At 43.9% G+C, this 18,461-nt stretch overlaps 1 protein-coding gene across 3 annotated transcripts in view; it reads left to right on the forward strand.

Moving 5' to 3' along the window:
- Positions 1 to 18,461, forward strand: part of MAP2K6 (mitogen-activated protein kinase kinase 6) — a 121,633-nt gene that overhangs the window by 87,218 nt on the left and 15,954 nt on the right. For all 3 annotated transcript variants that reach the window (XM_003997108.6, XM_019818165.3, XM_019818166.3), the window contains exons 4-11: positions 695 to 808; positions 2,654 to 2,773; positions 4,079 to 4,195; positions 4,855 to 4,906; positions 7,185 to 7,312; positions 8,224 to 8,301; positions 9,910 to 10,049; positions 17,856 to 17,901. In XM_003997108.6, the coding sequence (XP_003997157.1) occupies positions 695 to 808; positions 2,654 to 2,773; positions 4,079 to 4,195; positions 4,855 to 4,906; positions 7,185 to 7,312; positions 8,224 to 8,301; positions 9,910 to 10,049; positions 17,856 to 17,901 (795 nt within the window). The remainder of the gene's footprint in view (positions 1 to 694; positions 809 to 2,653; positions 2,774 to 4,078; positions 4,196 to 4,854; positions 4,907 to 7,184; positions 7,313 to 8,223; positions 8,302 to 9,909; positions 10,050 to 17,855; positions 17,902 to 18,461) is intronic.

Genomic DNA, 18,461 nt, shown 5'->3' on the forward strand with positions numbered 1-18,461 from the left:
AGTTTAAGCAGATGTGATATGTGCTCTTCCTATTTTGAATGCCTTATTGAAATCAGGCTGGAGAGGTCCTGATGGAAGGTGTTTGAGGAGAGTAGATGATTTGCTTTGGGACACATTCCTTAAAGTCCAAGTGTAGATCTCGTTGCCATCGGTCAGCAAATGGGTGACACATGTGATGAAGGGGGCAGAGCTAAGGAAGCACAGTGTAGACAGCTCAAACCGAGCAAGCTGAAAAAAAATTTTTTTTGATGTTTATTTTTGACAGAGAGAGACAGAGCATGAGCGGGGGGAGGGGCAGAGAGAGAGGGAGACAACAGAATCCTCAGCAGGCTCCGAGCTGTCAGCACAGAGTCCGACACAGGGCTCGAACTCACAGACCACAAGACCATGACCCGAGCCGAAGTCAGATGCTCAACCGACTGAGCCACCAGGAGACCCGCAAACTGAGCAATTTGGAAGCTGAGTTGGAGCTGGATCTCTGTATTGCCCGTGACCAGCAGGTGGCACACCGTGAGAGCCTAAACTTCCCATGGCGCATCTTGCATTCAATGGCTGCCTGGATAAGCTTCTAGACAAGAAGCCTGTGGGCCAGAAATAACCCATAGAATGTTGGGAGAAGCCAGAGAGAGGACGAAAGAGACTGTGTCCTTTATTTCTTTCTTTACTACTGCAGTATTCCTTTTCTCTCTTGTAGAACTTTGAGGTGAAGGCAGATGATCTGGAACCAATAATGGAACTGGGGCGAGGTGCGTACGGGGTCGTGGAGAAGATGCGACACGTGCCCAGCGGGCAGATCATGGCGGTGAAGGTAGAGTTGATGGTCCCCAAACGTTTTCTGTCTGTGGTGTATATGTTCGTCCATCTCAGTTGCAGATCAATTCTTTTCATAGAAGCAAAACAATCTTCAGTGGAGTAAAACAAAGAAGATTAATTGTAGGGAACCCTAGTGACCTCCAAATGTGTGGAAAAGGCTTCCTGGGTATAAGTTACATCTACCAGTTGGTTTTTGTTGTTGTTTTGTTTTTTTAATTTTTTTTATGTGTATTTATTTTTGAGAGAGAGAAAGACAGAGTGCGAGCAGGGGAGGGGCAGAGAGAGAGGGAGACACAGAATTCCGAAGAGGGCTCCAAGTTCTGAGCTGTCAGCACAGAGCCCGACACGGGGCTCGAACTCACGGACTGTGAGATCATGACCTGAGCCGAAGTCGGACGCTCAACCGACTGAGCCACCCGGGTGCCCCAGTTTTTTTAACTGATAAATCTGACCTCCTCCTTTTAATTTTTTATGTAACCACCGTGTCATCATCACGCTTAAAAGAATGAACAGTACTTCTTTAATGGTATGGAATAACAGCTCCAAATTAAAATTACCTTGATCATCTCAAAGTTGTTTGGTTTTCTTTGCCTGGTGGTTGTTGAAATCCAAATCCAAATAAAAGTTCACAAATTGCGTTTGGTTGTTATGTCTCAAAAGTCTTTTTTATTCTATATTCTGTTGTTTTTGAAGAATGATCCCTGAAAAATCAGGAAACCAGCAATGTCTCCATTTGTGAAAAACAGGAGAGTAAAATGTATCTTGAGTGAATTTGCATCATTTTTGAGCTGTAAAAAGAAACTTAGAATCACTGCATATTTCTTGAGGGGCTTTGGAGAACTACCCTCTCTCCATGAGTTCATGGATTTGGACCATTGTTAGGAAAGCAGATGGTCAGACGACTTGGATCCCTTTGTTTTTGGAGAATGGAGATACCTTTCCCTTACCTTGTAGAGTTTTCAATTTGTTCTTCTGCAGACTTTTCGCTAATCAGGCAAAAAATATGAGAGCCTAGTGATGCTATATCTTTAAAAAATTTTTTTTTAATGTATATTTATTTTTGAGAGACAGAGACAGAGCATGAGTGGGGGAGGGACAGAGAGAGGGAGACACAGAATCCGAAGCAGGCTCCAGGCTCTGAGCTGTCAGCACAGAGCTTGATGCAGGGCTCGAACTCACGAGGCGCAAGATCATGACCCAAGCCAAAGTCAGATGCTCAACTGACTGAGCCACCCAGGCGCCCCGGAAGCCTAGTGACATTATATCTTTATGCTCATTTAATAGCAAAATCGTGCTTCTTTAAGGCTACATTTACTGACGTGACAGATTTCTCTTCTCTCAGAAGCGCTGGGATAGGAATGAACATTTTCTCCATTTCTGTTTGATTCTGTCCATTTCCGACAGCTCTGTCACTTCTTTTACAGTTGCTACTTAATCCAAATATTCTTACTTGTTCCCAAAGAGGGCCTTTGGGGTTTTTTTGTGGGATCCCAAATCAGCCACAAAGTAATGGATACTGTGGTCTCTGAACTGAACATACATAACATAATGAAGCAGACTGTTCTTGTGACTTGGAAATGCACTCCCCAACGTTTGCACATTTTCCAAAATATATTATCAGAGGGCTTGGGATTTTTCAGGAAATCCAGTGAACGTCTTCCATATTTCTCATTTGTTACAAATAACTCATCACTAGGACAAATACTTGAGAGGTCATTGCTAGAACTTGTGCTGTGAATTTTGTAGTATTTTCAGGATGGGACTCCTTAAGGTCCCTGCCTTATTAACTGACTCATCCTCAGAGCAGTAACCATAAATTTTTCCATGCGTTTCCATTCAGCGGATCCGGGCCACAGTAAATAGCCAGGAGCAGAAAAGGCTACTGATGGATTTGGATATTTCCATGAGGACAGTGGACTGTCCTTTCACAGTCACCTTTTATGGTGCACTCTTCCGGGAGGTAGGTGATCTGTCAATTCAAAATCTGAAGAGAACAGTAACTTAAAAGGAAGTTTCTCTAATTACATCAATGTGATATATGGTCATGGTCCTCTTTCTTGTTTGACACATCTTCTTTTTTTTTTTTAGGTTTATTTATTTAGTTAGAGGGAGAGAGAGCACGTGCACATGAGTGTGGGAGGGGCAGAGAGACAGAGAGAGAGAGAGGGAGAGAGAGAGAACCCCAAGCAGACTCCTTCCGCGAGAGCCCCATGTGGGCTCGATCTCACGAACCATGAGATCAGGACCTGAGCCAAAATCACGAGTCTGAGCGTAACCGACTGAGCCACAAGGCGCCCCTGCATGTCTTCCATAGACTGTTTTATATTTGTGCAATGATGACAATGCCCCACCACAAAGTTGGCCTGAAATCGTAGTATTTTTAAATGTGTTTAGCCCTTTTGAAGATGCTGAGGCTCCCTTTCTCCTTTCTGTTTTGGTTTATTTTGGCAGAGTGGTCTATATCAATTGTCTATAGGCTAATTTAGATAGATTTCGTAAAATCTGGTATGTTCTAGTCTTTTGACCAGTGGATAAGCTTTACTTAGCCTGTCTATGTACCCTCGAGGCTGAAGCGTATCTCTTGGCTTTACCTTTGCTTTTATTTTACCGTGACACGGATTGTGATGCTTCAACTCACTCTTCTGACCAGCTTTTCGATTCTTGCCAGCGCTCCGTGTGGGAGATCAGACATGGAGCAGGCATGGAGACCTAAGTTCCTACAGGGCAGTAACAATAAAGGCTTATATTTCTGGGAATCTACTGTTTGTGGCTATTAGTACTGATGTATTTGTTTATTTAAAAGGTTTTTAAAAAATCTGAGTTGACACGCTGTGTCACATTAGTTTCGGGCGTACGGCAGAGTGATTCAACCTCTCTGTGCATTATGCTGTGCTTACCATAAGTGCAGCTACCATCTGTCACCATACAACACTATTATAATATCATTGGCCATATTCCCTGTCGTGTGCCTTTTATTCTCTTAAGTGTTTCATTCCATAACTGGTGTGGCTCTTGGTATTTAGGTCCTAGTCTCTATCAAGGAGTGGGTGATGGTATGTAATTCCTGCTTGGCAATCTGCTAGTTGACTCTTTGGAAACAAACTTGCTTCCTTGTAAGTTCCTTTGAGGTCTGGAAGGGAAATCGTCCATTTCCTCCAAAAACCCAAGTTAAAAAAAAAAAGAGTTCTTCCTGACAGGTGTTAACTGTTTCCTCTTTTTTCCTTTTCTCTCCTTACTAACCGTCTCTGAACCAATCGGTCTCCAGGGTGATGTTTGGATTTGCATGGAACTCATGGATACGTCGCTAGATAAGTTCTACAAACAAGTGATTGACAAAGGCCAAACAATTCCAGAGGACATCTTAGGGAAAATAGCAGTTTCTGTGAGTACATCATGAACCCTACTTACAAGGAGAATGTGAGAAGTCTAGACCTTAGGTGTCCCTGATTCCCTAGTATGAAGAAACGCTAGCGGGACTAGAACTTCCCCCCGATTCATGTCTGTTGAATGCACGAGTACATCTGTGGATGAGTAAATGAATGCTTTTCTTTCTGGGCACCATGTAGAAGATTCTACCACTGACCTGGTTTGGTAAACTCTCAGTTAAAATGTCTCTAAGCAACGCATTCATCTGCCGTGACCACGTTCCTGGTGGCTATATCCTGATATTAGTTTATTTTGATTTTCACTTGTAGATTTTTAAATATTTTCTTAGGGCTAATAGGGCATAGAAGGAAGCAGAAGAAAATGAAATGGAAAAAAAAGGTTGCTCTCTTAATGGCTCATGAGGGTGGAGAGAAAAAATGTTGGAGACCAAATGAAACACCAGTTAGAGGAGGGAGACGCTGTGAGATCCGGTCCTCTCTGGTGGGTGGAGTCCAATTAGTGTAGCTTCCTCTGTGTTTTCCTGGATAGGGCCACCACTATTTGAGAAAATACCTCACCTTATGACGTTAAGCCAGGGATAATAAACCTGGGTATACTTAACATTCAGTTTCTTTCCAGTGATGGAGAAAAATCGATCTTGTGTTTCTCTTGCAGATTGTAAAGGCGTTAGAACATTTACACAGTAAGCTCTCTGTCATTCATCGAGGTAAGCATCCATGGTGTTGCTTTAGCTGTTCCTTTTATAAAATCTATTTCTTTCACCCAGATTTTTCTTCCCCCAATGGATGGAAGTGGAATTGAGTTAGGCAATAGAACTGAGGGGTTTTCCTTCCCAGATGAATAGCAAATCAGATAAGTAGCCGCTTTTTATCTTGTCTGAGGACATGCGAAGACATGGGCTTTTTATTACACCTAAATTGAATATAAAACACCTGCTACCAGACACAGCTCTGGGGTTACCCTACTGAGAATTTTGGAGAAAAGGATAAAAATGCATCTCGTATTGGCTGGCACCTGGGAGCTTGGTAGAAAAGCAGAATCATGGGTCCCAAGACCACCTGAATCTCCATTTTTAACAAGATCTCCAGGTAATTTTTGCATACCTTACAGTTGGAAGAGTTCTAGTATAAAGCGCAGCTTTTTCAGACAACAGGAGGCAGGATAAAGTGAAAACATCGGTAGATTTGTCTCTTCTTCCTCTACCTCCTCTTTTTTCCTTCTGATTGATTGGCCTGCCATCTTTCATCCATCCATCCATCCATCCATCCATCCACCCATCCATCCACCCATGTATCAATCGTTCATTTTTCACGTATCCATTTATCACTTATGCTCCTTTTTCTACCATTTATGCAGCACTATAATAGATACCCCAAGAGGTATCTGAGAACAAAACATATTCTTATTAAAATTCCATAAAGGGATTCTTGATAGGGAAATAAGACAAATATACAACAAATGCATGGAGAAAATAAACCACATTGCAAATATAGGAGTGCCAAATATGGAAGCAGTCTAGGTAGAATATAAAGCAAGGAAATGATTAGCACCGGGTGACTATAGTCAAAGAAAGCTACTTTGAAGATGCACTCAACCAAATCTGAGGAAAAATTAATGGAAAGTATGGATAGCTAGTAGGGTAGTGGGGTTTGGTAATTCTTATACTCTCTGAGTCTGAAAGTGATGCAAAATGCCTTACAGAGAGTGCCCGTTATTGCTGTTATTACTATCATTGATTGTTACTTTTAGAAGTTGGAAAAATAGGAAGGAAGGGGAGGAGGAGGAGCAAGTGGGCAAGAATCCAGATGGACAGAAGAATGTGGATTACCCACAACAGGAAACTTAATTTTTAAGGATTTATTTCAAAATTAGGAATATTTCGTTTGTATTAAAAATGTATGTGAAGTATAAAAAATAATAAAATGTGCATGTCCACTGTTCAGTGTAAGGGAAAACATTATAAAGGATAATTTTTAATGTTTTTAGAATAATTCTGTTGATTACGTGTCCTTTGTGAAAAGCATCACAAAGGAAAAAAGTTGACCGTAATTTCTAAGTCCGTTATCCAGAGATAACGGTAATCTATTTGGGGGTATGTTTTGTGGTCTGAAATTTCTGGATTTCTGATGAGTTTACACTATGTGACCTCTGACAAGCCCCTTGCAGAGGCTTCCATCAAAATTGGTTGCTTTGATCAGATTTGATATATCATTTTATCGCGGTCTGCCTTTTCATTCTGTGGTCTGTTTACTCCTACTCTTTTTTTTTTTTTTAATGTTTTTATTTATTTTTGAGACAGAGAGAGACAGACCATGAGCAGGGGAGGGGCAGAGAGAGAGGGAGACACAGAATCCGAAGCAGGCTCCAGGCTCTGAGCTGTCAGCACAGAGCCCGACGCGGGGCTCGAACTCATGGACCGTGAGATCATGACCTGAGCTGAAGTTGGCCGCTCAACCGACTGAGCCACCCAGGCGCCCCTTACTCTTACTCTTAATGTGCAATAGGTCATGATGAGTCAGGCTTTAAGAAAATGATTTTGTTGTCACAAGAACATTTAACATGAGACCTACACTCATGGCAAAGTTTAAGCGTGCAATACAGTACTGTTCGTTACAGGGTCAATGTAGTACAGCCGATTTCTGGAACTTACTCATTTTGCATAATAGAGACTATGCCCAAGGAACTGGGCATTTGATTCACTAATAGCTTTTTAAGTTTTTACTACGTGTATGGGGGCAATAGATAGAGGCAACGGCCCTTTCCATCGGTGGGTTCGCAATCCTACGAGAGGGACAAAACATGAAATAGAAAAGTTGAAAGCAGGAAGGTCTATGAAGTGTGAGTCAGGGATGGCTGTTGACTTTTGTGTTGGGCCTCAGAGGGAAGGGAAGGTGAGGGGGAATGGAGATTTCAGGCCCCCTGGTGGTAGACACATGGATCTCCAAAGCAGACTGGGATCATGGGCTCCTGGTGCTTGCTTTTAGACGTCAAGCCTTCCAACGTGCTGATCAACACTCTGGGCCAAGTAAAGATGTGCGATTTTGGAATCAGTGGCTACCTTGTAGACTCAGTCGCTAAAACCATTGATGCCGGATGCAAACCGTACATGGCCGTAAGTATGCCAGCTGGTGGGGGAGGCGGGGGGGAGGGGGCCTGCAATCTGGGAACGCAGACACAAGCAGACCACGCCAGGAAAAAGGAAATGGATGGCCACAGAGGGAAAATGGAAATGTGCTTACGGTGCAAGAAATAGTCTCCGTCTTATTTTTTTCTCAAATATTTTCTGTCTGTAATTCTCAGTTATTTGCTTCATATGTACTATTATTTTTTAATAAAAAGCAAGTAAAAGAGGTATATCACTTGGAAAAAGAAAAATGTGTAAGTAATCCATACCGCCCACACAGATTTTTCACACTGTGTGGCGGGGGGGTGTTATCTTGTTTGTTGGGGACAGAAGAGTGAACAGAATTTAAGTTACCCCAACCAGACAAGGAGGTTGGTCCTGAGAGAACCTCATGGCTGTGAAGATTCGTTGCCATTGGCAGAGACCTTGGGACCCCCTTTAACATGAAGGGGCTTCTGTGTTCTATTTGGAAATATATTTGCCCTTGGGATTGAAAACCTTCCCATCAGTGCTGAGCTAATCTCAGGGAGTCTCTCAGGGACGCTTGCGCATTCCTAGTATTGAGTTCTGGAATGTTGGTGTTTTTGACGAGGAAAATTCTAGACTGGCAGAGTAGCTTCATAATGTGTACCTCCTATTTCTTCTTAAGGCGAAATTGAAATTAGTTTTGAATTGGGGGGGACTTTGCTCCATTATCGCCTCCGGGAACAGACTCCTGTAGAAGGCGGAAAATCCCACGGAGGCGTCAATATTTTTTTGCAGTAGTGAATCTTCTTGGCCTGGGAGGCAGGTTAACAAGTTTAAAACAACTCACTTGGCAGCTGGTGACACCCCCACCCCTAGAGACTTTGTGGAGCTAAGAATGTCATCTCATTTGTCTTTTCCCGTCTCCTTTCCAGCCCGAAAGAATAAACCCAGAGCTCAATCAGAAGGGATATAGTGTGAAGTCTGACATTTGGAGTCTGGGCATCACAATGGTAATGATCGCACTGGTCTGTGAGGTTCTGGGCACGAAGCTGAAATGGGGTGGGTTCTGAGACCGGAAGGCAAATGCCCTAAGTGTGGGTCCAGAAACCTCTGCTTTCGGCCTGAGATAGCAGGAGGTTCTAAGTGATGGTTGTCTGCAGTGTGGTGTTGTAGAAATAACCGCCCTGGGATTGAGCAAACCCAGTCTTTATTCCACCTCTAACTGGTCGTATGCCCTTGAGTAACCGATAGAGTCACATGAACGGTCTTATTATCCTCATCTGTACAATGAATCCTGACTACAGCTGCTCGTAGTTTTCCTTCTAGTTTAAAATTAGGGGCGCCTGGGTGGCTCAGTCGGTTAAGTGTCCACTTCGGTTCAGGTCATGATCTCGCGGTCCGTGAGTTTGAGCCCCGCGTCGGGCTGTGTGCTGACAGCTCGGAGCCTGGAGCCTGCTTTGGATTCTGTATCTCCCTCTCTCTCTGACCCTCCCCTATTCGTGCTCTGTCTCTCTCTGTCTCAAAAATAAATAAACATTAAAATTAAATTATTTGGGGCACCTGGGACGCTCAGTCGGTTAAGCATCCGAGTCTTGATTTCGGCTCAGGTCACGATCTCGCGGTTCGTGAGTTCGAGCCCTGCGTCGGGCTCTGTGCTGACAGTGCGGAGCCGGCTTTGGCTTCTCTCTCTTTCTCGCTTTCTGCCCCTCCCCTCCTTGCACTCTCTCTCTCTCCCCAAAATCAATAAATAAACATTAAAAAATATATTGAAAATTAAATTATTTTAATCGAGGCTCAAGCTTCTCAATGAGTGCTAATGTATGTGGAGCCTGACAGAGCTGAGTCACCCAGGACATAGGCTGTGCTTTCCAGAATAGGATTATGATAGAAGTCTTGGCCAGCGGGGTCACATATAGCCAAAGGGCATAGTAACACACAGGATAATCTCCTTAGGCGCAGTCCTAAAGTTATACAATTAGTGCTTTGTTTGTGACATTGGTGGTCATAAATTTTCAGTGTATCACCAAGGTCTGGAATTATCCACTGTGGGCCTGGCTCCTTTCCAGGCACAGCAGCTGATTAAATCCTGTGAGTTATTTCACATCCCTGCCCAGAAGACACGTGATAGTCTTGTCATGGCAAAGTGGCCTTACTCAAATCCAAAAAAAGATCCGTCATTTGGTCCTAGGGTTTTGTTTTGTTTTGTTTTGTTTCTTCTCCGTTCCAGCAAGGGGCCTGCAGATGGCAGCAGATGTACACTCCGCCAAGGTCTCAGGGCGAGAATTCCATTTCAGACCAAACGTTGGAAAACCTGGTTGCTTTACATCCCAAAGTTTAATACGGCTGGCTTGCAATTTTATTAAGTGTCACAGTGGCTTTTGCGGAGGACCCAGTGATAAATAGGCTTCATTGGCTGCCTCTAGTAACATCACGTTTGACAATCCCTAGTGCTAGAAATTGGGGACAAATGGAGAACATGTTGTTAGTTTATTTCTCCCCCAATTTTACTTGAACTTCACCTTTGGAGTTCCCGCTGACTCTTCTGGATCAGGACACAGCGGATTCCCTAAAGTAGCTCTGTGTAAGCTGTTGTCCCCTTGTCTTTCTCTCCCCTCTAGATTGAGTTGGCGATCCTTCGGTTTCCCTATGACTCTTGGGGAACTCCCTTCCAACAGCTCAAACAGGTGGTAGAGGAGCCCTCACCACAGCTCCCGGGAGACAAGTTCACCGAAGAGTTTGTTGACTTTACCTCACAGTGGTAAGAGAGCCCCATCTGCCAAACGCCGGTGTTAAGGACAAAGAGGACTTCTCATGGACTTCCTCCATTGGTTTTAATCCATTCTGCATGCATTTCATTCCCAAAGCATTTATGGAGTGTGCCCTTGATGCTGGAGAAACAAAGATGCCTTTGTCCCAGTCCCCACCCTCTTTGAAGTCAGAGCCAAGTAGTGGAGTCTCATCAGTCAGTACTTGTGGTTCAGTATGGCACGTCCAGGGGTGGAGATCTGCATAGGGTATTCGGGGAACTCAGAGGAAAGGCATTAGGATGGCGTTTCGGGAGGAGATAGATCCTGAGCTGAAGACGACATGAGGGATTTTCCAAGGGGTGAGGGAAGTAGGGAAGGGAAAGGTATTCCAAGCAGAAAACATAGCATGCTTCCTGTCACAAAAGTGAGAAACTCCTTTATGAGAGCTATAAGCTATTTGAGGTTGATTAGAGTGTTAAGAGAACAGTGGTCGGACCATTGGAGGATTAGAGCTAGGGAGTAGATTAGATGCAAAGAATTACTTTGGATGAGCAGGCAGTAGGGAGTTGGAGAGTGTGACTTAGTTACCTATACGTCTTGTAGAGTAGTTCTCGTGTCTTCTAGGCTGCCTTCTACACGGTACTTGTTAACGGGGGATATCCTGTGAGGGTACAATGGACAATACTGGGGGGTCTGAGGAGGGAATCCAATCCAAGTTGGAGAGGGAAGATGGAAGGAGTCATGCTAACAATGTAAATTTTATTTTCCTGGAAATTGTCAGTGGGATTGAGGAAAGTGGGAGAGGGCATGGTTTTCTCCTCTCTGCCTGGTGACCAGACTGCCTGGTGTAACCTCATCCTAAGGACCATTGCAAGTGCTCCTGGAAGAGGAGGAAAAGGACAGAAGGAAAGCACAAAATGGAGCTCGTTGATATGGGCATCCTATCTGCAGAAGCAGACAGTGACAAGCCCAGCTGTGACCCTGGGAGAGGAGTGACCCTGGCCGCTCCCTCTGAGGAAGGAGCTGGGCCTCTGGAGGCTGTTTCATAGCACAGCTCCTCAATGTTATCATTCCTTGGCCTCCACGCTCTTTGGAAGAAGCGTTCTGAATGCAGCTTTTATTGGGAAACACGATGAGACAAAGCAACCGTCTGTTGTTTGTGAAACTAAGGCCTCTTGGACTTCTGGTTAGCCCCGGTCCCCGTGTCACCCCTGGTCTTTGGCCCCGATGACGTATGAGGCCGGCCCACCGTTGCTCATTTGTGTTTGAGGTTTGGCTGAATGGCTAGAGAGGGGCTGGAGCAGTGGGCACGGGGTGTTGTCAGATGCCTCTTACTGGTACTTCCCCTGGGCTACTGAGGTGTATCCTCCTCTGAGCTTTCCTTGAGCAAATGTGCTGGATATGGTGGCATACTGGCCAGGTTGAGATGGGCCCATGGTCCTGCCTTCTGGATTCAAACATTTGTTTTTGTTGTCGTTGTTGTTGCTGTTTTTTTGTTTTTCCTTATCCCCAAACGTTGAAAGATCACCTAGGAAAAGGGGGTGAGTCGCGTTGGATAGTTCAGACCAGTAGTTCTCAAGAGGAGCGGTAAAGGGAAAGCATCTTATCTAGGGAAGGCTTCTCAAACTATCCTCCCTATAACCTTTCGGCTGCCTGTCCCCCTTTCCCCAGGATTCTGGGTGCTTTGGAAAACTTGGTAAGAACAAGGCTGATGTGAAAAGTTTAAGAAAGCTGAGCTGCCTTTTGAGAATCACCAGTTTAATGCAGTGGTTGTTAACGCTGGCTGTTCATTTATAAGACGCGAGAGAACTTTCCAACGTACTGTCGCTTAGGCATACGCGCAGACGTTCTGACTTCATTGGTCGGGGGAGGGTCCCGGATCTCAATAGTTTTCAAATGTTCAAATGTTCAAATCTTTCCACTATACAGCTGGGGTGAGGGCCCCTAATTTTGACCTGTGGTCTGTGGACCTGATTATCAACTGCTTCCTTTTCAGGAACTGAAATAATGCTTTCTAATTTTAACAGGCGCACACACACACGGGGACAATCCAGATACTTTATTGTTGTGCTTTGTAGGGTGACCACCCTGTGCCTACCCTACACTCCTAAAATCACTGCCAGTATCTTCCGGCTGACCTCTGAGGCCTCTGTTCCCCTCTCATTTTCTGTCAATTTTAGTCTCAGCTACCATAGTTCATTAATTTAAAAACTTTGAGCCATAGACATTCTCTAGCTTTCCTGGAACCATTAGCTCTGTTAATGCTGTTAATTCTGTGTCCTTTTACTCATATTCATGCCAGCCAGTCTGGCTTGCTTAAGGGGGTTACTAATATAAATATGTATATATAATATGCATATATATATATACTATTTATATACATTTATACGTAATGCATAATACACTATATATGTATATGTATATATGCAATAGAAACAAAACTTGAATCACTTGAACTTTGAAGTTTTCAAAGAATAAGTTCCTCAAACCTTCAGTGTTGTTGTCCCTGTAGAATATGATATTTAAGAATATTAGTTGTGTAAAATAGCGAGTCGTTTTTGTTGGAGAATTGGAAAGAAGAAGAAGAGAATTAATTCTGAATTTTGTGAGCATTCTTAATGATCCTCACTTGGATTTTCTTCAAGAGTATAGACCCTTCTGTTTCAGAATCCTGGTCAATAGTTTTTTGCCTTCCATAAACTACCAATATATTTTCTTTGGTACCCCTTCAGTGTGAACATTATTTTGAGATCAACCAAGTTGGAAAAGTTGTCTAATGCTTCAAGAGACGGTGCTGATTTTTTTTTAAAAAAGCTTTTATGAATGGCTTAGATCTTGCTGGAAGCCCTTTCTTTTTCTACGTATTAGCTTACAGATACACACCTGCCCCCAGCAGCAAACTAGGTATTTCACTTGTTTTAAATTTGACAGTTTTAAATTTGATCTGGGGCTGAGTAGAAAGAATGTAGAGGTGATTTACGAGCACCCCCTTTCTATTTCTTGATGAAGAAAAGGATACAGCCTGAGTGTAAGTCCCTTTTATAGAAGTTTCTCTACTTCCCTATCTATACAGCCGTGTGTTGAGATACCTTTTCATGAAAGGACCCTTTTTGGAGTGACCTCCATGTGTGTTTTTGTATTTTAATGGCACAGTCAGGCAATGATCCTTCACGACTTCTCAGAAAGCCCCAATTTTTGTGGTGAGTGGGGAAAGGGGCGTAAGATTTGGGAAGTAAAAAATTGATCCCGAATTTCGAGGTAGGTACACCTGGGATTTTATCGCCTACCTCTGTCTTTGGGCTAAATGCCACACTGGAAGAGAAAGGTTGCAAGGTTGCATCGTTCCTGGTTTAGGTCATCTGTCAGAGTATTTGTGATCTTTCCTGGGATTAATCCTAACTGAGCACTTGATGACATCCCAGTACTGCTCTACACGGCACAGCTTCTTCCAGGGGGTCATGTTGGCGGCCCCTCTCCTCTGATCACGGCTTGTGAGTTGACCGTGATCCTGGTCTGTGGCGTGTGTGTAGCTGAAAGTGCCACCAGGCTGTCACTGTCCCACCCAAAGTTACATTTAGAGCCCAGAGCCCCAGCCGATGTGTTTCTTGTGCAGTAGCCTCAGACACTCCGGGGAGTGGGAGGGGCAGAAGGGTAGGAGAGGAGAGAAATTTAAAGCATTTGTTCTTTATGGACTTAAAGGAAAAACCAGTGGTGTCTTACACGCCGTTCCCTTCTGTCCTTCCTCTGAAATAGGACTACTGAATGACATTTCCTCCTCTTTTTTTCCCTACACATGGCTCTCTTGTCATAGAGTTTTTAAAGCTTTCCCGGAGTAGGTGATGCTGACCATAAAGGCCTTGCTTGGGGATTCATAACACAGAAGTCCAATAGATAAGCTTTATATCCTAGTCCCTCAGAGGCTTAACAAATGAATATCCCGAAAGGAAAAAGGGAGCCATAGCAGGCTTACGCTTTTCTCTATAGCCACTTCCTATCGATGCACAGGTTTGGTGACTGAAGGAAGTCTCTGGAAACCAACTACTGGGTGCCAAAACAGCTCGACCTTCTTTTTGCCTCTCCTTCAGGCCTATTTAAGGGGCTCAGTGCCCGGCTGACCAGCCTGATGGCATGTTGGAGGAGACCCACCCAGACGCTGAAACTGTCTGACTCAGAGGGACTAGCATCAAACAGAGACGATCAAATATAGTTCCCGACTTGTTCAGGAAGAAGAGTAAATAGAGGCACCGGACATTTATTTTGCTTCTGACAAATGTATGGGCTTGAGAGGCGCAGCGTGTTTTTTATTCTGTGGGCGTACCACACAGGCCTTCTTGGAAACCGTCAGAGGGCATTCAAATAGGCAGAAATCCTCTGGTCAGCACAGACTTCAAGCTAGCAGTTCTCAAGACAGCATGGAGGTGTTTTTTAGTGTCAGCTACGGTCAGGAGCGTGTGTTGTGGCCTTTGGAAGACGAATTAGAGCAGTTAGCTAATTGCACGCTTGAACGTGACCAGCCACTTGAAAATTCCAAAGTCTGACTCCAATCCAAAAAGAAATTGGTGGGGCTTATTCTATACTGGATTTCAAGCACTTCCTATCAAACGTGGAAAATTTGCTCCCTCCCCCCAACCTGATCCTGAGTATTTTCCTATTCTTAGCCCATGTTTTGAAGTGCTCTCAGTTTAAAAGATGGAGAGAATGTGTTTCATCAGTTACATTAATTCAGTAAACAGTCCTGGGTTGCTACGTAAGTATTTTCCATGAATGCTCCACAGTAGTGCTATTGCAGGAAATTGTGAGCCTTCTAATCAGAGGTCAAGAAATAGCCTATTGGCCAGCAATCCCTGAGGTTTTAGGAATCCTAAACATTTATGATGCATCAGCTTGGGGTACGTTCCCCACATTTTCTTTATACAGACTGAAAGAAAGAAAAAAACATCTAGAGAACTTTGCTTAACCTGTTCCAGAAGTAAAAAGATAAACCATCCTTACTTAAAATGATCTCTCCTTGGGGGCGCCTGGGTGGCTCAGTTGGCTGAGCACCCCACTTTGGCTCAGGTCACGATCTCTAGGTTCATGAGTTCAAGCCCCCCATTGGGCTCGCTGCTGTCAGCGCAGAGCCTGCTTTGGATCCCTCTGTCCCCCCCTCTCTCCCCATCCCCCACTCATGTTTTCTCTCTCTCTCTCAAAAAAAATTTCTCCTTAAAAAAAAGGAAGCATTTACATCTCTCTACCTGGTGAGAAGATAGTCTTATTTCATTTTCTGCTAAATAGAACTTCAAAAATCAGCAACATCACAAAGATCTCTGGTTGGTAGAAGTGGCCATTGTCCTAACATTTGAGCAAGAAGCTTCCTTTCCTGTCATTCCCTTGGTTCACTTGCTGACCGGTGGAAGCTGGTGATGTGAAGGTGGCTGATGGTCCTCAAGGAGGATGTTAACAGAGTCCATGCAGAGTCCTGGCCTGATGGCTGACTAATATTCCTGTCTAAGTAGAGACACCTGAAATCAAGCTGGTGACTAGTGAGCGTGAATTTAATGCTGCATCTGTGCTTTTCATTGTTGCTTTTCGGAAGTTAGATTATTCAGATTTGGGGGAAGACTTTCCGGTTTTTGATTGGCTTTGAACGGTAGCCGAAAACCCAAGGCTTCTGTGCATTAGCCCTTTTGTTTTTTCACTATGGTCTGTGTGCAAATCAGCCACGCTCCTGGGGTCACACTCCTCCTCCTGTGTTTCCATCTAGGTGAACGAGCTCTTGAACTTAGAAAGACACCTTCTGCTTCTGGGGTTCGGGGATAGAGACGTGGTAGTGTTGAGAATGTGTGCAAAGGACAGACGAGCCAGCTGGGGCTGCTTGTAAGTGAATTTCATTTCTGAGCAGGAGAGAGAAGGCAGCAGTGAGGAGGAATATCCTAGGACACGTAGCCCAAGGGTTTGCAACCTCAGCCCTAATGACTTTTTGGCCTGGATCAGTCTTTGCTGTGGGCAACCGTGCTGTGCATTATAGGATGTTTAACAATATCCTGGGCCACATCTAATATCTACCTATTAGATGCCAGTTGTATCAACCATAAAACGCCTCTAGAGGTTGCCAAGTATCCCCTAGAGGTCAAAATCACCTGCATTTGAGAACCAGCAGTAAAGCACTATAGAACCTCAGGATATAGATACGTAAGTATCTATAGAGATACAGAAGGATACATACGTATCTATAGAGATCCAGAAGGATATAGATACAAAGTCATAAGTGAGTCCAAGGGTCCAAGGTCTCATTCATTTCACTCAGGCACACCTTCTCATATCGACCTGATTTTGACAGTTGATAATTCCTCTTTCTAATCCACTCTTATTTTTATCCTCAGTTGAGACGAAACTTTCTCCCATAGGTTGTCTGGTCACTGAGGTCACTAGGTCCTAGATCTGCCCTCAGTCCCAGGTTGAAACTTCTCTGCTCACATCTACTGTACCCTGTCTCAGGTTCCCTGGCTTCTACTCACAGCATTGCCTGGAATAAACTGGTAGGCTGTTTTAAGTTGTTTTGGTTCAAAAGCTTTCTCCTTCTCTCTCTCTTTTTTTCCCATTTCGTTTTGTTTTACACCACAGTTTCTCAAAGCGTCTCAGTGACTTCGCTCTCTTATGGCTCTGTCCCTCCACCCCCCGCCTCCCCCCCAGACACCCCCCCCCCCGTTGTTATTAGCCTTTGGGGGAGGAGCAGAGCTCATGTCACACATATAAGCTCCCATCTGCTCAAAATGATCCATTAGCACAAATCCCAGCTACCTACTGATCAGTCACATTTTGGTTACTTCGATGCCAGGCTAAGTTTCCTTTCCATTCATGTATGATTTTGTGCCCCCGTGGGCAGAGGAGTCTGGAGGTTGCCTTACAAACCACAGTCTCCAGAATCCTCCTTTTCTTCATTCTGTAACCTGGGATTCCAACTCCAAAATAAACTGCTTATTTTCTTTTTTTCCATTTTAAGGCCATGGGTGGATACAGGGGTGGGTTGAGGATAGAGGGGAAGGGTTGGTCTCACTGCAGGAAGAAGTTACTGTTGTTGTTACTGTTGCCTCCGGTATCACATGTTATTAAGACATTTGTGTATATGTGCAGTTGTATATACAGAATGGGAGCCACTGGACAATCGTGCACGGCCACAGAGAATTTCTAAGAAGAAAAACTGCTTAGGCACTGACTGAGGGTGTTTTCTCTTTCATTAGCTAGGAGGTTGTAGACAGGTAGCCTTACTTTAGACATTTCATGGAGGTATTGCTTCTATCTTAGGTGGGTTCGGTTAGGAATATATAAAAGCAAATGATACATTCAAGGGAACCGGAAGCCAGGAGAACCAGGCATTGAAGAGAGTGAAGAGATAACAGATGTAATGTAAGAAACACCTGCCAATTTCTTTCCCGGGGGGGAGGGGTGAGTGAAAGCTCTTTTGAAGGAAAGTAGATTGGGAATTTGGAATACAATGGCTGTAGATCAGGAGAGCTAGTTTGTACGTTGTTGGTAAAGTATCAAAAGGATACTTTTTAAAAGTACCAAAGGATGCAGCACACACACACACGCACACACACACACACACGCACACACATACACACACGCACACCTCTTCTTCCTGTTAAGGTCCACCGAGAGTGATTTAAAACCTAATTTTAAAGGTGTAACAAAAGGGGGAAGTCAAGACAGGAGATTTATGTGTTCAATACATTTTAAAGCTGGCTACGCTTAGTCTTCTGCAAGTTCTGACGTCCTAGGCTAGTGAAAATACAGATGGTTCCTAGGTTTTAATGTGATTCATTTTTTTCTTTAAGCTTAAAGAAGAATTCCAAAGAACGGCCAACGTATCCAGAGCTTATGGTACGTATGGTTCCCAGTGTAAACCTGTCCTGACCAACAGCTAGTAAAGGCAGAGTGACTAAGACCCAAATTATAATCAAACAACCTTGTTGGAGGAGCTGGTTCATTGACATGGAAGTGAATTCGAGAAAACAAGAGTCGAGTCCTTTGTGCTTCCTAAATCCTTCTTTAGCATGACCGGGGGGCGGGTCGCCTTGCTTTGTAATTTTTTCCACGTTGGTAAACTGGTTATCGTATACACTAGATGCCTGTAAAAATTTATATCTTCAAGTTCTTATGATATCAAGAGCCACCACTTATAAATGAAGGGAAGCATGATTTAAAGGATTTCTGTAATGAGGGGAAAAAGTGCTGGACAACTCATCAGGTTTTGATAACATATTCGGGATGAATTCTTTTCGGTGAGTGTTTAGGGGGGATAGACTGTTTTCCCTTTCTGGTTTTTCACCAAGCCTTCTTAGTTTCCATTGTCCTACCTCTGCATTCACAGCTTACCATTTGCCCAAACTGTGAAAAGAAGGGGTGAGAATAAGATCTCAGAATTTTTGTCTAAAAATAGA

The sequence above is a fragment of the Felis catus genome, chromosome E1 (genome assembly GCF_018350175.1).
Source record: "Felis catus isolate Fca126 chromosome E1, F.catus_Fca126_mat1.0, whole genome shotgun sequence".
NCBI lineage: Eukaryota > Metazoa > Chordata > Mammalia > Carnivora > Felidae > Felis > Felis catus.